This window comes from Lepidochelys kempii, chromosome 1 (genome assembly GCF_965140265.1).
Source record: "Lepidochelys kempii isolate rLepKem1 chromosome 1, rLepKem1.hap2, whole genome shotgun sequence".
Lineage (NCBI taxonomy): Eukaryota > Metazoa > Chordata > Testudines > Cheloniidae > Lepidochelys > Lepidochelys kempii.
The window spans coordinates 116,895,771-116,916,070 of record NC_133256.1 but is presented as its reverse complement, the minus strand read 5'-3'; the positions used below and the strand labels follow the sequence as shown (position 1 = coordinate 116,916,070).

Genomic DNA, 20,300 nt, shown 5'->3' with positions numbered 1-20,300 from the left:
TGCAGGCCACAGGTTGCCCACCACTGGCTCATATTCTGTATGAAACAGAAGGAGCATGCCAAATTACAAAAAAGGTCAAAACTGGTGGCAAAAGACAACATATTTTCAAAGTCTAGGAACAATGAAAACTTACCGTAATTAAAAACTATGAAAACTTCACAGTAGCCCTTTAAGGAATTGAACTTTCCAACCTTTCAAAATTCTAAATCTTTTGATAGATCTCCCTCCTTTGAGTATCTTTGAACATGTTTCAATGTAAGTGCCCTTCTAGTGTCGAAGTACTGTGACTTCACATAAAACTCACTGACACCACCACCAGAAATAAAATAAGGATTTTTTGATCAACAGGCAGAACCAGAAGATTTAGTACTTTGCCCATATTTCTGTTCATCCAACAGCACTGAAGCATTGCAATAAAACAGAATTAAAATAACTGCCAAGGCTTTTTTATTTCGGTTTTGTAATTCGTGTTTTGTTTCTCCCAGCAGTTGTGTTTGAGAATGCAAGAACATGTTCTATTGGCATTATTTTCTAAAGTCGTTAAGACTTAGGCATTTTAAGTAGCATTGCTTAAAATACCTTTGTGGATCTAGCCTAACTGCCACTTTAGTTGCCTAAATCCAAAATTCAGATGCTAAAAATGCCCACTCAGCTGCTGCCTAATCCTATAGGTGGCTACATTTCCCCCAGTAAAGTCCCTTAGATACCTAATAATCTGCTGCTGGGCATAAGCACAGGTGCTTTAGTCCTGACACCCAGGTGCCAACCTCATGCTTAAACCCAAGTGGGAACTAGGCCAGAGAAAGATTGAGAATAACTCTATAGCCCAGTGGCTCATCTGGGATGTGGGAGACCCAAGTTCAATTCCCTGTTCCAATGCTAAAATATGTACACATTGGAATTCGTCTCTTGTTGAAGCCATTCCACTGTGTACAAATAATCAGTCATTGAAGACTGACAGACACCTACCCCAGAATATCCAATACCCTACTGGCTAGGGCACTCTACTGAGAAGTGAGAGAGATGGATTCAAACCCTTGCTTCAAATCAGGCAGAGGGGTCCCCTGCATACTAGCTGGGTGTTCTGAGCTAAAGGCAGCTGTTACCTCCCGTTTTTTGTGAGGAAGGGCTTAGGTGCCAAACTCCAGGAGAAGGTTCCTAACTGTGGATCCCAAGCAGAGATAAGTGCCTCCCTCTGACCCAGACTTAGGCACTTAGATAGAAAATGCCAAGGAGAGGAGTGTGACCTATTGGCTAGCTTAAGCAGCTCTCCACCCACCCTGCTGGGTTTTGCAGATCTCATTTCTCAGCACCTAACTCTCCCTATATACTGTATAGGGAGTCTGGGTGCCTAACTCCGGGCTGTGGATGCCATTAGGCAGCAGGGTTAACTTAGGCATTGTAATGCTGAGGCTAAGTCCTCAGTGACTTTGCAGATCTAGTCCTCAGTGACTATGGCATGAAAACCAGGATAACAAATTCCTTGCTTCACAATAAGTGTCAAGTTCTCCAATATTAACAGTCATTCATAACTATAATTATTTATGAACCATTCAGTAGGTCAGTTGACAAACATGACAAAGAGTGTTCAGATCGTATCTGTCACCCATATCAGATGAGAAAAAAATAAATTTAAACACTAGATACCATCAAGTAAGTTTAGGACTAGGGCTGTCAAGTGATTAAAAAAATTAATCGCACTGTTAAACAATAATAGAATACCATGTATTTAAATATTTTTGAATGTTTTCTACATTTTCAAATATATTGATTTCAATTACAGCGCAGAATATAAAGTGTACAGTGCTCACTTTATATTTATTTTTAATTACAAGTATTTACACTGTAACAAAACAAAACAAAATTTTTCAATTCACCTCATACAAGAACTGTAGTGCAATCTCTTTATTATGAAAGTTGAACTTACAAATGTAGACTTATTTACAGGAAATAAATACATTCAAAAATAAAACAATGTAAAACTTTAGAGCCTGCAAGTCCACTTAGTCTTACTTCTTGTTCAGCCAATCACTCAGATAAACAAGTTTGTTTATATTTGCAGGAGATAATGCTGCCAGCTTCTTGTTTACAATGTCACCTGAAAGTGAGAACAGGCATTGCATGGCACTGTTGTAGCCAGTGTTGCAAGATATTTACATTCCAGATGCGCTAAAGAGTCATATGTCCCTTCATGCTTCAACCACCATTCCAGCAGACATACGTCCACGCTGATGACGGGTTCTGATCGATAACAATCCAAAGCAGTGCGGACTGATGCATGTTCATTTTCATTAGCTGAGTCAGATGCCACCAGCAGAAGGTTGATTTTCTTTTTTGATGGTTTGGATTCTGTAGTTTCCTCATCGGAGTGTTGCTCTTTTAAGACTTTTGAAAGCATGCGCACACCTCATCCCTCTCAGATTCTGGAAGGCACTTCAGATTCTTAAACCTTGGGTCAAATGCTGTAGCTATCTTTAGAAATCTCACATTGGTACCTTCTTTGCGTTCTGTCAAATCTGCAGTGAAACTGTTCTTAAAATGAACAACATGTGCTGGGTCATCATCCGAGACTGCTATAACATGAAATATATGGCAGAATGCGGGTAAAACAGAGCAGGGCACATAAAATCTCCCCCAAGGAGTTCAGTCACAAATTTAATTAATGCATTATTATTTTAACCGGTGTCCTGAACATGTCCTCTGGAATGGTGGCTGAAGCATGAAGGGGCATATGAATGTTTAGTGTATCTAGCACATAAATACCTTGCGATGCTGGCTACAGAAGTGCCATGCAAATGCTTGTTCTCACTTTCCATTGATGCTGTAAATAAATAGAGGGTAGCATTAGCTCCTGTAAATGTAAACAAACTTGTTTGTCTTAGTGATTGGCTGAACAAGAAGCAGGACTGAATGGACTTGTAGACTCTGAAGTTTTACATTGTTTTGTTTTTCAGTGCAGCTATGTAACAAAAAGTCTACATTTGTAAGTTGCACTTCCCCGACACAAAGATTGCATTACAGTACTTGTATGAGGTGAATTGAAAAATACTATTTCTTTTGTTAATCTTTCACGGTGCAAATATTTGTAATCAAGAATAATATACACTTTGATTTCAATTACAACACAGAATACGATATATATAAAAATGTAGAAAAACATCCAAAATATTTAATAAATTTCAATTGGTATTCTATTGTTTAACAGTGCGATTAATCATGATTAATTTTTTTGAGTTAATCGTGTGAGCTAACTGCGATTAATCGACAGCCCTGTTTAGGATCAAAATTTAGGAAGGGTTGGTGCACAGGTGCTGGAACTAGAGGTGCAGGGGGTGCCATAGCACCCCCTGGCTTGAAGGGGGTTCCATTATATCCAGGGTTTACAGTTTGGTTCAATGGCTCTCACCACCCCCACTATAAAAATTGTTCCAGCAACACCTGGGGTGGTGTGTTGGGGTTTTTGTTGCTGTTTTGTTTTGGGGAGGAGGGGGAGGAATACAGTACATTCTTCAAGAGAAAAAAAAATGTTAATGAAAACTGTTTTGTTTTTTTAAAATTTACTTTCCCAAGCATTAGCCTAATTAATGCATGAGAAGCAGGAAGTGAAACAGACTATAAACAAAAGTGAATGAGTAGTTTATTTTCACTGTCCAAGATGAAAAATGAATATAAATGCAAAGTAAATTATATTTATTTCAATTTTGCATTTTAATAAAGTGTTACTAACAAAGATAAGGGACTATTTCTCGTTATGTAGTATAATATTTGATCGTGTTCCTTCATTATCCTTCAACAATCTTCAGTAGTACATAAATGAAGCTTTGTGACTAATATTAAAGCATTTTTCCCTTTCTGCTTTGATTTGTAAGAATCCATTTTATTGTGTGCAGAGGATTTCATATGTTCATCACATATTAGTGGACAATCAACAAGATATTTAAAACAGAGACTGAGCTAACTATGCATCAAAACAACAACGACATTTTTCCAAGCCACATGCAACTTCTGTATTATAATCAGCAGAAGTTGAAAGTGCAACAAGATAACTGGTTCTAATAAAGCTGAAAGGAAAGAGAGACATCTAATTAGAGGAAGGGAATATATTAAATCCTAGAAATTAAGAGTTAACATTTTGCATATTTTACTGTACTCTCTAATTCAGCTTTAAATCTATAAATATTTGAATAACCACATGATCACAATTTGACTTGACAAAATAACTCTTCTATTCATAAATAGTAAAGCCTCCCTGATCATTAAAGTATAATTAACAAAGCTTCATTCTGCTGTTGCTGCTGGAGTTATGGTAGGATTCACAGGAATCCCTACAGTGCTACTCAAGAGCATAATCCTGTTAAGGAGAAGAAGACACACACACCCTAAAAAGAAAAAAAACAGTTAAAAGTTGTCTTCATGTATTATTTCCATCATCCAAGACTGGGTATGGAGGGCATCTCATAAGAATGCTCCCTGGGGCTCCAGTGGAAACATGGGACCATATCTTTTGGACTGGCTTATTAGTAGTGATTATCTGGTAGATTTTTCAAGCCATTCTTAAAACTTTAACTTGTCACTTCTGTGAAAGATTTAAAAGGTAGAAAAGGGAAGACAAAAGTTTTAAGATATTTGGGAGTTGTTTGTTTTAATTCCCCCCATCTGTAAAACCTGTTCAGAAGCTTGAAAAAACAAAATTTCATTCCTTTTAGAAAATACTAGTTTTCCCCGTCTACCTCATCACATGGAGCACAAGACACAGCTGTGTTATGTTTACTACTCACATTACTTTAAAGTGCATAATTGATGTCACTTAGTTCTAAGAACGGGGTTTTTTTTAGCCAATTTACACTTCCTTTGATGTCTCTGTACTAACTGCAGCTATTAACATGGCTATTTTTGTGTGTGTGCATGTCACACCAATGGGGGAGAGACTGTTTCTGAATGACTATGTTCTGTATTAAAAATAGGTATTTAAGAATCTGTCAAGTCAGATACATTTTAAGGCAGATCTACTTTGGGGCCTAAACTATTTAGCACACTTTTAGAGCAAACTGTTTTCCTGACTTCCACCATATAATTACCACCACGGTCCACTTCACATTTAAAAAAAACAACAGTTTAAAGCAATCATCATCTATGTACACTAATAAGAAAAGTTTGTTGCCAGTAAAATATAAAAATAGATGACAAATGACAACGTGGAATTTTTAAAAGCAAATACACTCAAATTTAACAGGATAGTTGATCCAAACAGAACAAGTTTCAGAACCTCTTCACTGTTGCATTAGCGAAATACCAAAAATAAGATTAGATTTAAATACATCAGCTTAAAAATTACCCCAAAAGTGATATACATGTTTACAAGTCTGCATAGGGTATAGGGATAACAGTTTTTATATGTTCAGACTTACATTCTTTGCCTAGGAAGAAGGAATAAAAACAGAGGTGATTGATGCTCAGATAAAGCCAGCCTTGACGAGGAACTTTACCCTTCCAGCAGCAGCATGAATAATAGGTAATTAACTTCTCTGTTTCAGGGAAGTTAAATCTGGCTTCAAATTTCACTAGCGCCTCTCGAAACTTCTCAGGATCCTCCTCCTGCTCTGCTAGTTTACTCCTGGTCTCTTCTGCTATCAATGCCTGATTCAATGACAAGATAATATATTATGGCAAACCGGTAGTTTGCCTAAACGAGTTATTACAAGCTATCAGTACATTTTTAAAATCGTGATTCTCTCTTAGAAAGAAAAGGAGGACTTGTGGCACCTTAGAGACTAACCAATTTATTTGAGCATGAGCTTTCGTGAGCTACAGCTCACTTCATCAGCTCATGCTCAAATAAATTGGTTAGTCTCTAAGGTGCCACAAGTCCTCCTTTTCTTTTTGCGAATACAGACTAACACGGCTGTTCCTCTGAAACCTCTCTTAGAAAGGTATCCAAGTTGATGTGCAAGTTACACAGACATTTGCTCACTATTTGCAGTCTGTTTACCCACACTTCCAAACCCAGTTTTCTTTTTGGTCCCGAGTGATAACTGAAAAATATTGTTCAAACTACAATGTATAATTAAAATCTCATACCAATAATGGTTTGCTTTGATCACCACAATTATTTCAAATAACCCAGAGAAGGCAATAAACATGACTGGAATTTCACTTAGTATATGATGGCTGTGGAAGCTTTAATTTGACTTACATAGCGCAAAGCTACAGTACCAAATTTTTATATTGATCAGCACTATTACCAAGAAACAGTACAGTGAAGTATATGATAACCTGTAATAAGCATAACTATTTTTAAAGTCTTGAAATAATTAAATGCTGTGTCTTTTCATTACAGCTCTACATTAAATAAGGAGGCGAGAAAGACAGTTAAGTGCAAATTGCTTGGCTAAATGCAAATTTACTTCAGGTGCTACAGAATACAAATCAGTCCTACTGGAATACTGTAATCCCATATGCCAGATGTCTGTAGCAAAGGCCAAGATGTAACAATAAAAATATGGGCCCATTATTCAGTTTGAAACCTGCAGAATTCTAGATGTCCTGCTCTCACTTTCATGGTCATAAAATTATTAAAAGATGAGAGTTTTATTCAAGCCTTTCAGAGCACTTGGATGTACAAGGTGTAGTAAGGAAAGATAAATCACTGAACTACTGCCAAAAATAGGAATTTAAATAAAGAAAAACTTCTCAACAAGGTGCACGCTTTACAGATGTTGCATCAAGGATCAAGTAGGTGATGGTGTCATTTTTCCCCATTTATGGATAACATTTAGATACAACAACAGACTATTTGGAACTAGTCTTTTAAACACAGATGTTTTAAATGGTCTTCAGTCCTTGGATAGAATTTTATCTGAATGCCTTTTAATGCGACCTTTATTTCTGTAACATCACAGATAAATCCAGAGTTTAACTGCAGTTGATGGGACCAATGATATCACTGATGTTAGAGATTCATGTACTGTAATCTATAGGGCCCTACCAAATTCACGATCCATTTTGATCAATTTCATGGTCGTAGGATTTTAAAAACAGTACATTTCATGATTTCAGCTATTTATATCTGAAATTTCACAGTGTTGTAATTGTAGGGGTCCTGACCCAAAAAGGAGGTGTGGGAAGGGGTCACAAGGTTATTGTAGCAGGGGACTGCAGTACTTACTTCTTCATTGCTGCTGCTCGCAGTGGCACTGGGCAGGTAGAGAGCGATGGCTGCTGGCCAGGAGCCCAGCTCTGAAGGAAGAGCCGCCGCCAGCAGCAGCGCAAAAGTAAGGATGGCCTGGTATTGTATTGCCACCATTATGTCTGCTCTGCTGCTGGCAGGGCGCTGCCTTCAGAGCTGTGCGCCCGGCCAACAGCCTCTGCTCTCCAGCCACCCAGCTCTGAAGGCAGTGCAGAAGTAAGGGTGGCAATATTGCAAACGCCCCCTCAAAAATAACTTTGCAACCCCCCCGCAACTCCCTTTTGGGTCAGGATCTCCAATTTGAGAAATGCTGGTCTGCCCCATGAAATCACAGATTTCACGGTCCGTGACGCATTTTTCATGGCCATGATTTGATAGGGCCTTAGTAATCTAGGATGTCAGAGCATTTCTGTGCTGACTACTCTCTACAAATTAAAAGATTGAGCCCCTTGAGCATGGGTGCAGGGGAAGTACCCTCTTAGAAATCCAAGCAACCTCCCCCTTCCCAGTGTGTGTGTGTGAGAGATCAAGGCTGGCTTCTCACATAAGCACTGCCCCTGGACAGTGGGACCCATCACATCTTACACCTGGGTCTTGTGCTAGTAGGTTCAGCCATCTGTCAATTAAGTGTCTGGTGAAATTTCCAATCTTGAGTAAGCGGATGAGTGTGAGAGAGTGAGTGGATAGATGTAGACAGGAGAAACTGATGGGATGTATTAGGAAAGTATGAGAGAGACAGAGAGATCAGGGGAGAGGAAAGAAGCAGAAAAAGAAAAGGGAGAAGCTATACAATTATAGGAATACAATGTGTGCTTAGTGTAGGATCAAGAAAAGACATATGACAGATATTGAAGAAAACTCAAGAAACAATACATCATGATCTATTACAGGAGAGAAAATTGGAGTGAAGCCAGAATGGGAAACAATGTATAATGGAAGTGAGAAAGATGAAGCTATACATTTGCAGAGGTATTAAGAACTTGCAGCTCCCACTGACTTCAGTTGCAAGCACTCAGCACCTCTGAAAATCAGGCCCTGCAAGTATTAAATAGAAAGGTATATGTAATGTACTGCCAATCAACTACAGCCTATGACAGACTACACAGCTGTTACTCCTGTAGCTTCCTGAGGCATGGTGACACAGGTATTTTTCACCATAGCTACTAAGCCCCAGGCATGTGGCTATCTGATGAAAATACTGTGTAGACATACTTTCCAACTCTTTCTGATGCAGGATGACAACAAACTAATGAAACTACTGATACAGAATGTGGGAATCAAGACTTGAAAAAGAAAGCTATGTACATTTCATGACAAACATAATTGCGTACAGAATAAATAGAGCTGCAAAGTCACCTCGTTTTATCAAAAATACTGCCTAGATGGGCAAAAGCTAATATGGACACAAACAGTTGGTAGACCGGTATAGTTCCACAACATCAAGAGTTCTTTCAATTCCTTTACTAGTGGGCAGAGGAAAGATGAAAGCAAGACAACTTTTCTTACCTTTACTTTCCCTTTGACAAAACTAACAATATCTTCTTTATTATCAAAAACAGACAATGTATGGAGTAAGTTTTGCTCCAGCCACTCCCAGTGCTGGTTTATCTCCTCTAAAGTGGCACCTAGAAAAGTAAAAAGAGCTAATTAAAAACCACATAGAAGAAATTGTGAAAGAAACTAGAAAAAAAGAAATTAAATGCAGTTGTGTCATAGTGCATGAAAAGAAATTAAGTTTCTGAAGTCACAAATGAAAACTATTAGTAGCAAATAGGTCAATAAGATGTTACATTTCAAGGCATAACTAGAGAAAACAAAAGTAATACTATTTTAAGTAGTAGTTTTTAGTACTTTTAGTTTTCAAGATCTGAATACAAGTTCTCTGTAGACAAATGCTGTTCTGGTTTTCAAAGCAGACAAAATACAACAAAGTTTCTTACTGCCCTGTCTGGAGGTGGCTCATTTTTGATTTAAGGTTTAACTCTCCCGCCTCTCCCCACAAACACATGATCTCTCTCTCTCTCTCACACACACACACACACACACACATGCGCCTTTGGGAGGAGGTTATGTAACCTTTAATTTGGTACCCTACTCGTGAAGGCTTTTATAATACTCAAGATGTCTGACAACAAAGGAGTTTGTATTTGGTTGTTTTAACGCTGCTTGACAAAATGAGAATGTCTGCAGTTTTGGAGAGAGGTGGGTGAACAGAAGCAGCTTTGAAACATGATGGACTTCTTTAAAAAGCAATACAATTTATTCTTATTAAGTACCACGTGTACATACGAACTCCAAAAACGTGATTTTAATCTCTGGCAGTTTGCTTCAGGCAAAATGCTTGTTGAGCTCCACTGCTCCAAAAAAGCTGCAGTTGTGTGTCATAACGACATGAGACCAGAAAAGTGCAAGGAATAGAGGCAAGTTGTAAAACAGCACTATTAGGAAAAAAGCTAGCCACCCCACTACAAGATAGCGCCTGCCAGTCCGTCATTAAACAGCCTACATGTAAAGAAGACATGATGTGCTCTTTTCAGTGCCCTGCTGAGAAGAGAGGCGACAGTGAACAAAAAGAGCAGAGCATGGAGGAAGAAAAAGAAAATTCAAGTACAAATCTCATTATCACAAAACCTGAGATCTGTAAACATCAAAGACACTGCATGTTGCCTCACACGGCAGAGATGATAAATTTAGCTAAACATTTTCCACCTTCCTCTGCTAGGTTTCCCAGAAGGAATGCCAACAGGCAGGGAAACTTTCCAAGATTTAACTTCCTCAACAGGAAGGTCTTGCGATGGAACTTCATAAATATCATCAATCAAGGCAAAAAAAAAAGAAGAAATCATGAAGAAAGACGACAGCCATTTAGATGGCCTTTGCTTACAATTAGGAGGACCACACACTGTAGGATATTAATTAAGAATACTAGACCTACTGTTTCATAGGAGCTGTTTTAATATAAAATGACAATTTATTAAATTGAACTTTTAAGCCTGGACAATGAAGACAGAGGGTAAACACGATGGGGATGAATCAGCGGTCTGCCTTTGTGTGTGCAGTCTGGAATGAGACTACAGTAAGAAGGAGTATTCCATAGCAGTTGCCCTATTTTCCTTTTTGCTAGACACCTTGTCCAAGCACTGGGCATCTCTCACCTGTACTGCTGTAAATCTTCTCTCTGCCTTACCGTCAACCCACTCATTCTGTTCAAAATGCTGCCCAAGTTATCTTCCTTGTCTTGAACCATGTCACCTCACCACTTTGTGACTCCCTCTGCTCCATGAGCTCCCCATCTCTTACTCCCTACATTCAAGCTCCTTGTCTTCAAATACAACATGATCTAAGACTCCGTCTACACGACAGACCTTACAGCGGCACAGCTGTACTGAAGCAGCTGCTCTGCTGTAAGATCTCTTGTGTTGCCGCTCTATGCCAACAGGCGAGCGCTCTCCCGTCGACATAATTAAACCACCCCACACGAGCAGTGGTAGCTCTGTCAGCAGGAAAAGCTCTTCTGCCGACATGGTGCTGTACATACTACCACTTATGCCAGGGAAACTTTGGTAGCTCAGGGGTGTGTTCTTTATTTATAACATTGAGCAACCTAAGTTTTGCCGACATAAGTGGTAATGTAGACATGGCCTTACTCACCCATTCCCTGGCTACTCTCATGCCCCCTATGCTCTTCCCAATCCTTTTGCCTTACTCCTCCCGTCATCTACTCTTCTCACTCTGCTTCATGGCTCTTTTTTTTTTTTTAATTAATTCTGCCCTATGCCTAGAGTCTCTTGTCCCCATTTGCCAAGCGCCCTCTCACTTCTCTTCTTCTCTCCTCCAAACCCACTTTTTCAATAATCCCCACACCCACCCTGACCTGAACTGTCTTCATGTGTCTTTCCTGCAGCACTGCTGTAGCCAGGTTGGTGCCAGGATATCAGAGAGACAAGGTGGGTAAGGTAATTTATTTTATTGGAGCAACTTCTGTTGGTTAGAGAGACAAGCTTTTAAGCTATACAGAGCTCTTCTTCAGGTCTGAAAAAGTAAGCAGAGTGTCACAGCTAAATACAAGGTGAGACAGATTGTTAAGCATAAAGGGTTAACACATGTTGCAGGAGACCAGTTAAAATGAAGGGGCAACTGACACCTCTGCGGTCACAGGACAATCTGTCCCACCTTGTAATTAGCAGTAACACTCTGAATACTTTTTCCAGACCCGAAGAAGAGCTCTGTGTAGCTTGCAAACTTGTCTCTCTCACCAACAGAAGTTCCTCCAATAAAAGATATTACCCTCATCCACCTTGTCTTGAATTTGTCCATCTTATTTTGCTTGTAAATGCTCTGAAAAGGCAGAGAACATGTCTTCGTGTGAAAGCTAGCATTTAAGCCCACAGACCATTTCTAAGAGGAATGTTAATAATTAATATTCCATTTTTCAACACTATGTTAACTATCCAGCAATGTGGGTGCAATACAAAATTATGTACTCTCATGGGGATTGCTAGGAGGCACAGGAGCTGCTCCTTGGCTGCATTCCAACTTTTACTGCAGTAGAAACTGCCTGTAACCCCCTTCAGTCCTGAACAATCTTTGGATTGTTGAGGGGAACCTTGAAAGCCCCTCCAGCACCTCACTAGTACAGGGAGAAATTAATAAGCAGATTCCCCCCGTTGCTACAGTAGAACCCTAACCCTGCTTTCCTGCTCCAAGGCTTCAGCTTTGTGGGAACTTACCGGGGAAGAGTCTCAGCAGCTTTTCCCCAGGCCCTTCCCTAAATAAATTCAGGTATCAGTTTTGGGGAACGAGGATAAGCAAAGAACCACAATGGAAGAGGCAGCTTGGAGAACTTCAAACACTGTGCTAAAGAGAGTCGGGTTCTGCTGTGTTACTGACTGGTATTGCCAGCCCTAGCAGGAAGCCTGCTTCTTTCCCAGCTGCTGAAGGCAACATTGCATAACAAGAGGATTATTAGTCAGAAGCATGTTAAATTTTTATTGTTCTTAATGTCTTTATGAATTTTGTGTGCATAAAACTGCAAACATGCTTTGACTACAAAAGACACATAAGAAATATAAGAATGGCCATACTATGTCACACCAATAATCCATCGAGTCCAGTATCCTGTCTTCTGATAATGGCCAATACCAGATGCTTCAGAGGGAATGAACAGAACAAGCCAATCATCAAGTGATCCATCCCCTGTCGTCCAGTCCCAGTATCAAGCAGTCAGAGGCTTAGCCATCTTGGCTAATACGCATTGATCAACCTATCCTCCATGAATTTACCTAATTATTTTTTCAACCCAGTTATATTTTTGGCCGTCACAACATTCCATAGCAATGACCTCCATAGGATGACTGTGCGTTGTGCGAAGAAATACTTTTTTGTTTTAAACTTGCTGCCTATTAATTTCATTGGGTGACCCCTGCTGCTTGCGTTATGTGAAAGGGTAAATAACACGTCCTTATTCATTTTCTCCACACCAATCCTGATTTTACAGGCCTCTCTCATCTCCTCCCTTAGTTGTCTCTTTTCCAAGCTGAACAGTCCCAGGCTTTTTAATCTCTTCTCATCTGGAAACTGTTCCATGCCCCAAACCATTTTTGTTGCCCTTCTTTGTAGCTTTTCCAATTCTAATGTATCTTTTTTCAGATGGCGCAACCAGAACTTCACACAGCATTCAAGGTGTGTGCATACTATAGATTTCTAAAGTGGCATGATGACATTTCCTGACTTATTATCTACCCCTTTACTAATGGTTCCTAACATTCTGTTAGCATTTTTGACTGCTGCTGCACACTGAGCAGATGTTTTCAGAGAACTATCCACGACTCCCAGATCTCTTTCTTGAGTGGTAACAGCTAATTTAAATCCCATCATTTAATAAGTATAGTTAGGATTATGTTTTCCAAAGTGCATGACTTAGCATTTATCAACGCTGAATTTCCCCATCTGCCATTTTCTTGACCAGTCATCCAGTTTTGCAACTCTTCCCAGGCAGCTTTGGATGTAACTATTATGAGTAATTTTGTATCATCTGCAAACTTTGCCTCCTCACCATTAACCCCTTTTTCTAGATCATTTATTAATATGTTGAAAAGCACTGGTCCCAGTTCAGATCCTTAGGGGACCCTGCTATTTACCTCTCTCCATTCTGAAAACTGACCATTTATTCCTACCCTTTGTTTCCTGTCTTTTAACCAGTTACTGATCCATGAGAGGACCTTCCCTCATATCCCAAAACTCCTTACTTTGCTTAAGAGTCTTTGGTGAGAATCTTGTCAAAAGCTTTCTAAAAGTCCAAATACACTATATCAATTGAATTACCCTTTTGCTGACCCCCTCAAAGAATTCTAATAGATTGGTGAGGCAAGATTGCTCTTTACAAAAGCAGTGTTGACTCTTCCCCAACAAATCATGTTCAACTGTGTGTCTGACAATAGTAGTAAAAACCAATGCAAAGAATTAATTTAGCTTCTCTGCAACAGCCTTGTCTTCCTTAATTATTCCTTTAGCATCCAATGGCCCCACTAACGGATTGGCAGTCTTCCTGCTTCTGATGTCGTTAAAAAAAATGTGGTGTAAGTTTTGCCTCTTTTGCTAGTTTGCTCTTCAAATGCTTTTTTGACCTGCCTAATTCTATTTTTTGCACTAGACTTACCAGAATTTATGCTCCTTTCTATTTTCCTCACGAGGATCGGAATTCCAATTTTTAAAGGATGTCTTTTTGCCTCTAACCACCTCTTTTATTCTGTTGAGCCATGGTGGCATTTTTTTGGTCCTCTAATTATTTTTTTATTTGGGGTATACATTTAATCTGAGCCACTATCATGTCACTATTCCTTTTAATTTCCATTTAACTAGCTTCCTCATTTTTGTGTAGTTCCCCTTTTTCAAGTTAAATGCTACTGTGGTATTTTCCCTCACACAAAGATGTTAAATTTTATTACATTATGGGCACTATTACCAAGCAGTTCAGCTATATTCACCTCTTAGACCAGATCCTGTGCGCCACTTAGGAATAAATCAAGAATTGCCTCTCCCCTTGTGGGTTCCAGGACTAGCTTCTTCATGAATCAGTCATTAATGGTGTCTAGAAATTTTATCTCTGGATTCCGTCCTGAGGTGACATACCCAGTCAATATGAGATTAATTGAAATCTCACATTATTATTGGATTTTCTTTGTTTGTAGTCTCTCTAATCTCCCTGACCATTTCACAATCACCATCACCACCCTGGTCAGGTAGTTGGTACCATATTCCTACTGCTATATTCTTCTTGTTCAAGCATGGAATTTCCATCCATAGAGATTCTTTGGTACAGTTTCACTCATTTCAGATTTTCATGTTATTTGACTCTGCTTTCGTTCACATATAGTACCACTCTCCCACCAGCATGACCTACTCTATCATTCCTATGTATTTTGTTTCCTTGTACTACTGTGTCCCATTGATTGTCATCATTCCACCAAGTTTCTGTGATGCCTGTTATACCATTACCCTCATTTAATATCAGGCACTCAAGTTCACCCATCTTAGTATTTAGACTTCTATCACTTGTATATAAGTACTTATAAAATTTGTCAATATTTAGCTGTCTGCCTTGTGCGATGTAATTGAATGGGACTCTTTTTCATTTGATTGTTTTTCTTCAGCTCCTGCTTGTACTTTATCAACTTCTATCCACTCCTCTTTACTAGGACAGAGAGAATCCATGTTAATAGATCCTCCCCTAAGGGATGTATTTCTCTGAACTGTGCTCCTCTCCACCTGCTGACAGTTTCACCTGCTCTTAGTTTAAAAACTCCTCTACAACTTTTTTTCGTTTTCATGCCAGCAATCCTGTTCTGTTTTAGTTCAGATGGACCCCATCCTTTCTGTATAGGCTTCTCCCCTTCCAAAAGGATCTCCAGTTCCCAATAAACCTAAAACCTCCTCCCTAATACCATCGTCTCATCCATGCATTGGGACCCTGCAGTTCTGCTTGTCTAATTGTCCTGAACATGGAACTGGAAGCATTTCAAAGAATGCTACCATGGAGGTTCTGGACTTAAATCTTTTAAGTAACAGCCTAAATTTGGCCTCCAGGACCTCTCTCCTATCCCTCCCTATGTCACTGGTACCTACATGTACCATGACCACCGGCTCCTCCCCGGCACTACGCATAAGTCTATCTAGATGTCTTGAGAGATCCACAACCTTCGCACCCAGCAGGCAATTCACCTTGGATTCTCCCAAGCATCACAAACCCAACTACCTATCTTTCTAATAATCAAATCCCCCATTACTATTATCTGTCTGTTCCTAAAAAGTCACCTCCCTCAGAGGGGGATCCTCAGTGCAAGAGGATACCATGGCATCATCTGCGAGGATGTCCCAACTATGTGACTGTTTCTCTCCACTCCAGCTTGATGTTTTCCTTTCCGGAGACTTTCATCTTCCTCAACACCATAGAGGCTGTCAGACTGGGAGTGGGACCGCTCTACTGTGTCCCGGAAAGTCTTGTCTATGTACATCTCTGTCTCCCTTAGCTCCTCCAGCTCAGCAACTCTGGTGTCAAGAGATTGTACTTGGTCTCTGATAGCCATGGGCTGCTTGCACTGAATGCACGCAAGGCAGGCAATCATTTATGCTGCATTCAGTGCAATAAACTGGTTAGCTCCCCCTCTGCTGCTGAATCCATAGTATAGATTAATGCAATATTGATCTATTCAACCAGAATTATCTTCTACTGTCTTGAAAAAATTAACTGTTACTTACAACAATACATCTTGTAAATCCATTTGGTGAAGGGTGGCAATTCAAGATCTTAAAGAGTTATTTGTTAAAGGCTTTCTAAAACTTCTATAACCTATACAAAAAATCTTAACCATTCTAGTCAAACAAGTGAAGTGGGGGGGAAAAAAAAAAAAAAACAGCTGCCCTAGCAGGCTGAAGAAATCTGCAACGAGTAGAGTAATGATCAACCCGAGAGAGAGGTATTACCTATATCTTACTGAGAAAGGGACCTAAGCATTCTTTGAGATGAACATTGATTTGCATTTTAAAATGCAAAACTCATTTTCTTCATTACAAGAGCAATATTTAAGAGCATGAAGTATTCTCTTCACAAAACATTCTCTCTTTAGTGGTGTGTTCTTACCTTTCAAATAAACAAAAAAAAGAGTACCAAATCAACAGCAATTATGAAAATGAGGAAACAGTAGCACCTAACCATAGCCAAAAATAACATGGAGAACAGACTCTCTGCAAGCTTCCCCAAACAAATGTAACAATGCACATCAATCCTGACCTACTACCCTTCGCTCCAATTTCGTATCTTCAAAATACACTAAAAATCATACAGTGGTTTTGAGGTACAGACAGGCATCCATAGGGTAGCGTTCTCCAGTGCATGGAGCACCTCCTCAAGGGGATACAAGGGAGAGCACACACGCATGCACCTTCAAAACGTGAAGTGTGTGCAGCTGATGAAGCGACATCTACCAGAGTTCTCAGTAAGCCATAAACAACAAGTCTAATGTGTGAACTGCCTCACTAATTTCAATTAATACTAAATCTAACACCGTTAGTGATATTTTAAATGTCAACATTGTTAACTATTTCACTGCTCAATCCATGAAAAAAAGGAGAGGAAATATATTATGAAGATCTACACCAGCATTTTTCAAAACAGGAGGAAGAATGAAGGACTAGCCAGGAGAGCACAGAAAGTATATAAAAATGCCTACATTAAAATTGGTAGGCTTTAAACACCACATAGCAGGGTTGCTATGATTTACAACTGGTTTATTTTTCTAAAAGGGTGTTCAGCTTTGAAAAGCATGGGAAACATTGCATTAAGAATTAGTTCAAAGACTAGCAAATTCAAGTCTTCAGAGTGCACTATTCTTATGGGTCACCTAGCACTATGATACTTTAAAACATTTATTATTTAAAAACATTTCACATTTTTTAAAATCATTTATTTCATGAGATTTTATTGTGATCAGAGGAGCTGGGAGACTTTTTTTTTTTTAAAATAAACTGCAGGTAAAAATTAACTACTGATACACGTGTTGAAGACAGACCAGACCAAAAAGCCTCCTGCTGCAAGTGTCCTGCACAGGCTACTATCTGAAATGATAAATATGTGAATGGAATGACGACATTTTGTAACAGACAGAAAAATTGGAAGGCAGCAACAGCCAGATTTTTTGTTCTTGCTTAACAGAAGAAAACATTCCCTTATGTTATTAATACCTTGAAATATAACCAATAAGTATTTTAGTTGTTAAACAAGTCACAGCCAGTAGCCTTTACACACACACGAGGTTACTAATTTTGGTTACCTTCAGCTTCTTGGACATGCAGATACTGAGCATGCTCAGAATTTAGCTTTGGGGATTTTTTTTAATTGGTATGTAACTCACCAGTGGCTATGGCCCAGTAAACTTCTGATCCATTCAATAACTCACCACATGCTATGGCAGAGTAAACTGGTGATCCCGGAACTTGAAGTAAAATTCGAAATGGAGCAACACGTGCATTAGAATCTAGCACTGCATCCAGGGCACCCACCAAACGACCTGAACACACACAGAAAAGGAGAATGACGTGTTTTAACAACAGCAGCACCAACTCTCACTGAGACTAGTTTATCACTACTAGACCTATTCATGTTTAAGACCCTCAGATTAAGCACAGAACAAAATTATAACAAAGCTCTCCAATATTGGCTTGTAAAATGGAGAAGTGTTCAAATGCACCAGGGACTAGAGGACCAGGAAGACCAAGTTTTTATGCTTCTAGTTGGTTTGTTATGCCATATATACATAAGACTAACAGAAGCTTTGAAACTTGGTTAAGAAAAGGAGTACTTATGGCACCTTAGAGACTAACCAATTTATTTGAGCATAAGCTTTCGTGAGCTACAGCTCACTTCATCGGATGCATACTGTAGAAGATCTTTTTATATACACACAAAGCGTGAAAAAATACCTCCTCCCATCTCATTCTCCTGCTGGTAATAGCTTATCTAAAGTGACTACTGTCCTTACAATGTGTATGATAATCAAGGTGGGCCATTTCCAGCACAAATCCAGGGGTTTAACAAGAACGTTGGGGGAGGGGGGGAGGAAAAAACAAGGGAAAATAGGTTACCTTGCATAATGACTTAGCCACTCCCAGTCTCTATTCAAGCCTAAGTTAATTGTATCCAATTTCCAAATGAATTCCAATTCAACAGTTTCTCGCTGGAGTCTGGATATGAAAGTTGCTATATTACAACAAAAAAACTTCAAATCCAGACTCCAGCGAGAAACTGTTGAATTGGAATTCATTTGGAAATTGGATACAATTAACTTAGGCTTGAATAGAGACTGGGAGTGGCTAAGTCATTATGCAAGGTAACCTATTTTCCCTTGTTTTTTCCTCCCCCCCCCCCCTCAGACGTTCTTGTTAAACCCTGGATTTGTGCTGGAAATGCCCACCTTGATTATCATACACATTGTAAGGAGAGTGGTCACTTTAGATAAGCTATTACCAGCAGGAGAATGGGGTGGGAAGAGGTATTTTTTCATGCTTTGTGTGTATATAAAAAGATCTTCTACACTTTCCACAGTATGCATCCGATGAAGTGAGCTGTAGCTCACGAAAGCTTATGCTCAAATAAATTGGTTAGTCTCTAAGGTGCCACAAGTACTCCTTTTCTTTTTGCGAATACAGACTAACACGGCTGTTACTCTGAAACCTGTCATTAAGCTATGGTTAGAATACATAAACATGTATTATTTAGAACAGTCTCAAATGCATTGTGTCTCAGAGTCTATTCCATAATAATTGGCTCCTGAGTAAAACAAGTCTTAGCATATTATTGCCAGCTGTTTGAACTGGAGTCATGAATTGGCAGGTGAAAATATAACACAAAGAAAGTACCAAACCATCTCCAACTATGACAGGAAAAACAATCAGAAAAAAAAAATCAGAATTCCTCCAACTACAAACACTTAAAATGTGCATTCCCTTTTGCCTCATAAAAAGTTCTAATTCTATAAGATGGTCTTAAAATTCTGTATTTTGCCAATAACAATAATACAATTAGGAGCACCCTATGAGTCCGCATCCAGTCATCAGAGGGCAATGGCATAGCACAGTCTAGCCTGCAAGTTTCAAAATATTGAAGACCAGGTGATTAACAAAGGAAGAAACAGCCCAGACTAATTTTTTCATCCTGATAATAAACCTTTGAGTTGGAATTTTTAAAAGCGTTTAGTTTAGGTCTCACCTTGGCCCCATTTAAGTCACTGGCAAAAGTTAGACCAAGCACTTCTGAAAATCCTGATAAAAGGTCAGACTTGTAAAATATGGTTATTTTTAGAGAATACAAGAAATGCACCCATATAATGAAGCCATGTAAGTACATGAAAAATGACGGGCATTTATCTTGTTTCTCAGTTTGTGCAAATTAAATTCCCTTTTCTGTCCCTGAATGACTGATCACAGCAGCCAATTCCTCTTTTCACTCTGTACTTCTGCTTACCAGTTCCATAATGTTCACTACGTTTCCAATAAAGGAAAATAGTAAATATCACTCACTCCCCAGATTGGCTAGGTTAGCCACAGTTTAAATATTATAAAAACAAAATACTAAGAAGCCAAAACTAAGATGAATCCTTTTAATATATTATATTTTAAAAAAAGATCTTAGCCAGGTTCATTCACAAACTCCAATGATGAGTCACTGGAATATATATCTGAAGTCTCCCTCTTCAGTTAGTTTTGTATTTTCATAATTAATATCATACATTAGGAGCCTGACTGAACTTCTATTTGTGTCTATGGAAAGACTCTCATACACTTATGTGGGATTTAGATTAGGCCCCAATCTATTTTCAATTTGGGTAAGATGGAAGGTGCTTTCTAGTTTTACAAGTAAGAATGTTGTCTAGATTTCTGATCTCACATATCTGCTGCTGATTCCAGGGCAGTAAAACAAAGGTGCACCAGTGATGCAGAATAAGCAATTTATGCACGTTTCACACCTGTATTTTGATTATTTTCTTCAAGAGAGAAAAATATTAAGTATTTAGTGCAGGCTAAAACAATTTCCTCGTTTGACATAAAAGCATAACAATAA

The 20,300-nt window shown here is 39.0% G+C and overlaps 1 protein-coding gene across 8 annotated transcripts in view; it reads right to left on the bottom strand.

Moving 5' to 3' along the window:
- TBC1D8 (TBC1 domain family member 8) overlaps positions 1 to 20,300 on the bottom strand; it is a 74,576-nt gene that overhangs the window by 38,583 nt on the left and 15,693 nt on the right. For 6 of the 8 annotated variants that reach the window (XR_012159834.1, XR_012159833.1, XM_073351960.1 and 3 more), the window contains exons 2-4: positions 17,596 to 17,751; positions 8,693 to 8,811; positions 5,409 to 5,637 (exon numbers count right to left, since the gene is read on the bottom strand). Coding sequence is in view for 6 of the 8 variants with exons in the window: in XM_073351960.1 (XP_073208061.1) it covers positions 5,409 to 5,637; positions 8,693 to 8,811; positions 17,596 to 17,751 (504 nt within the window). In the remaining 2 variants the exon portion in view is untranslated. The remainder of the gene's footprint in view (positions 1 to 5,408; positions 5,638 to 8,692; positions 8,812 to 17,595; positions 17,752 to 20,300) is intronic. The other 2 variants (XM_073351933.1, XM_073351942.1) reach the window with 2 other exon arrangements.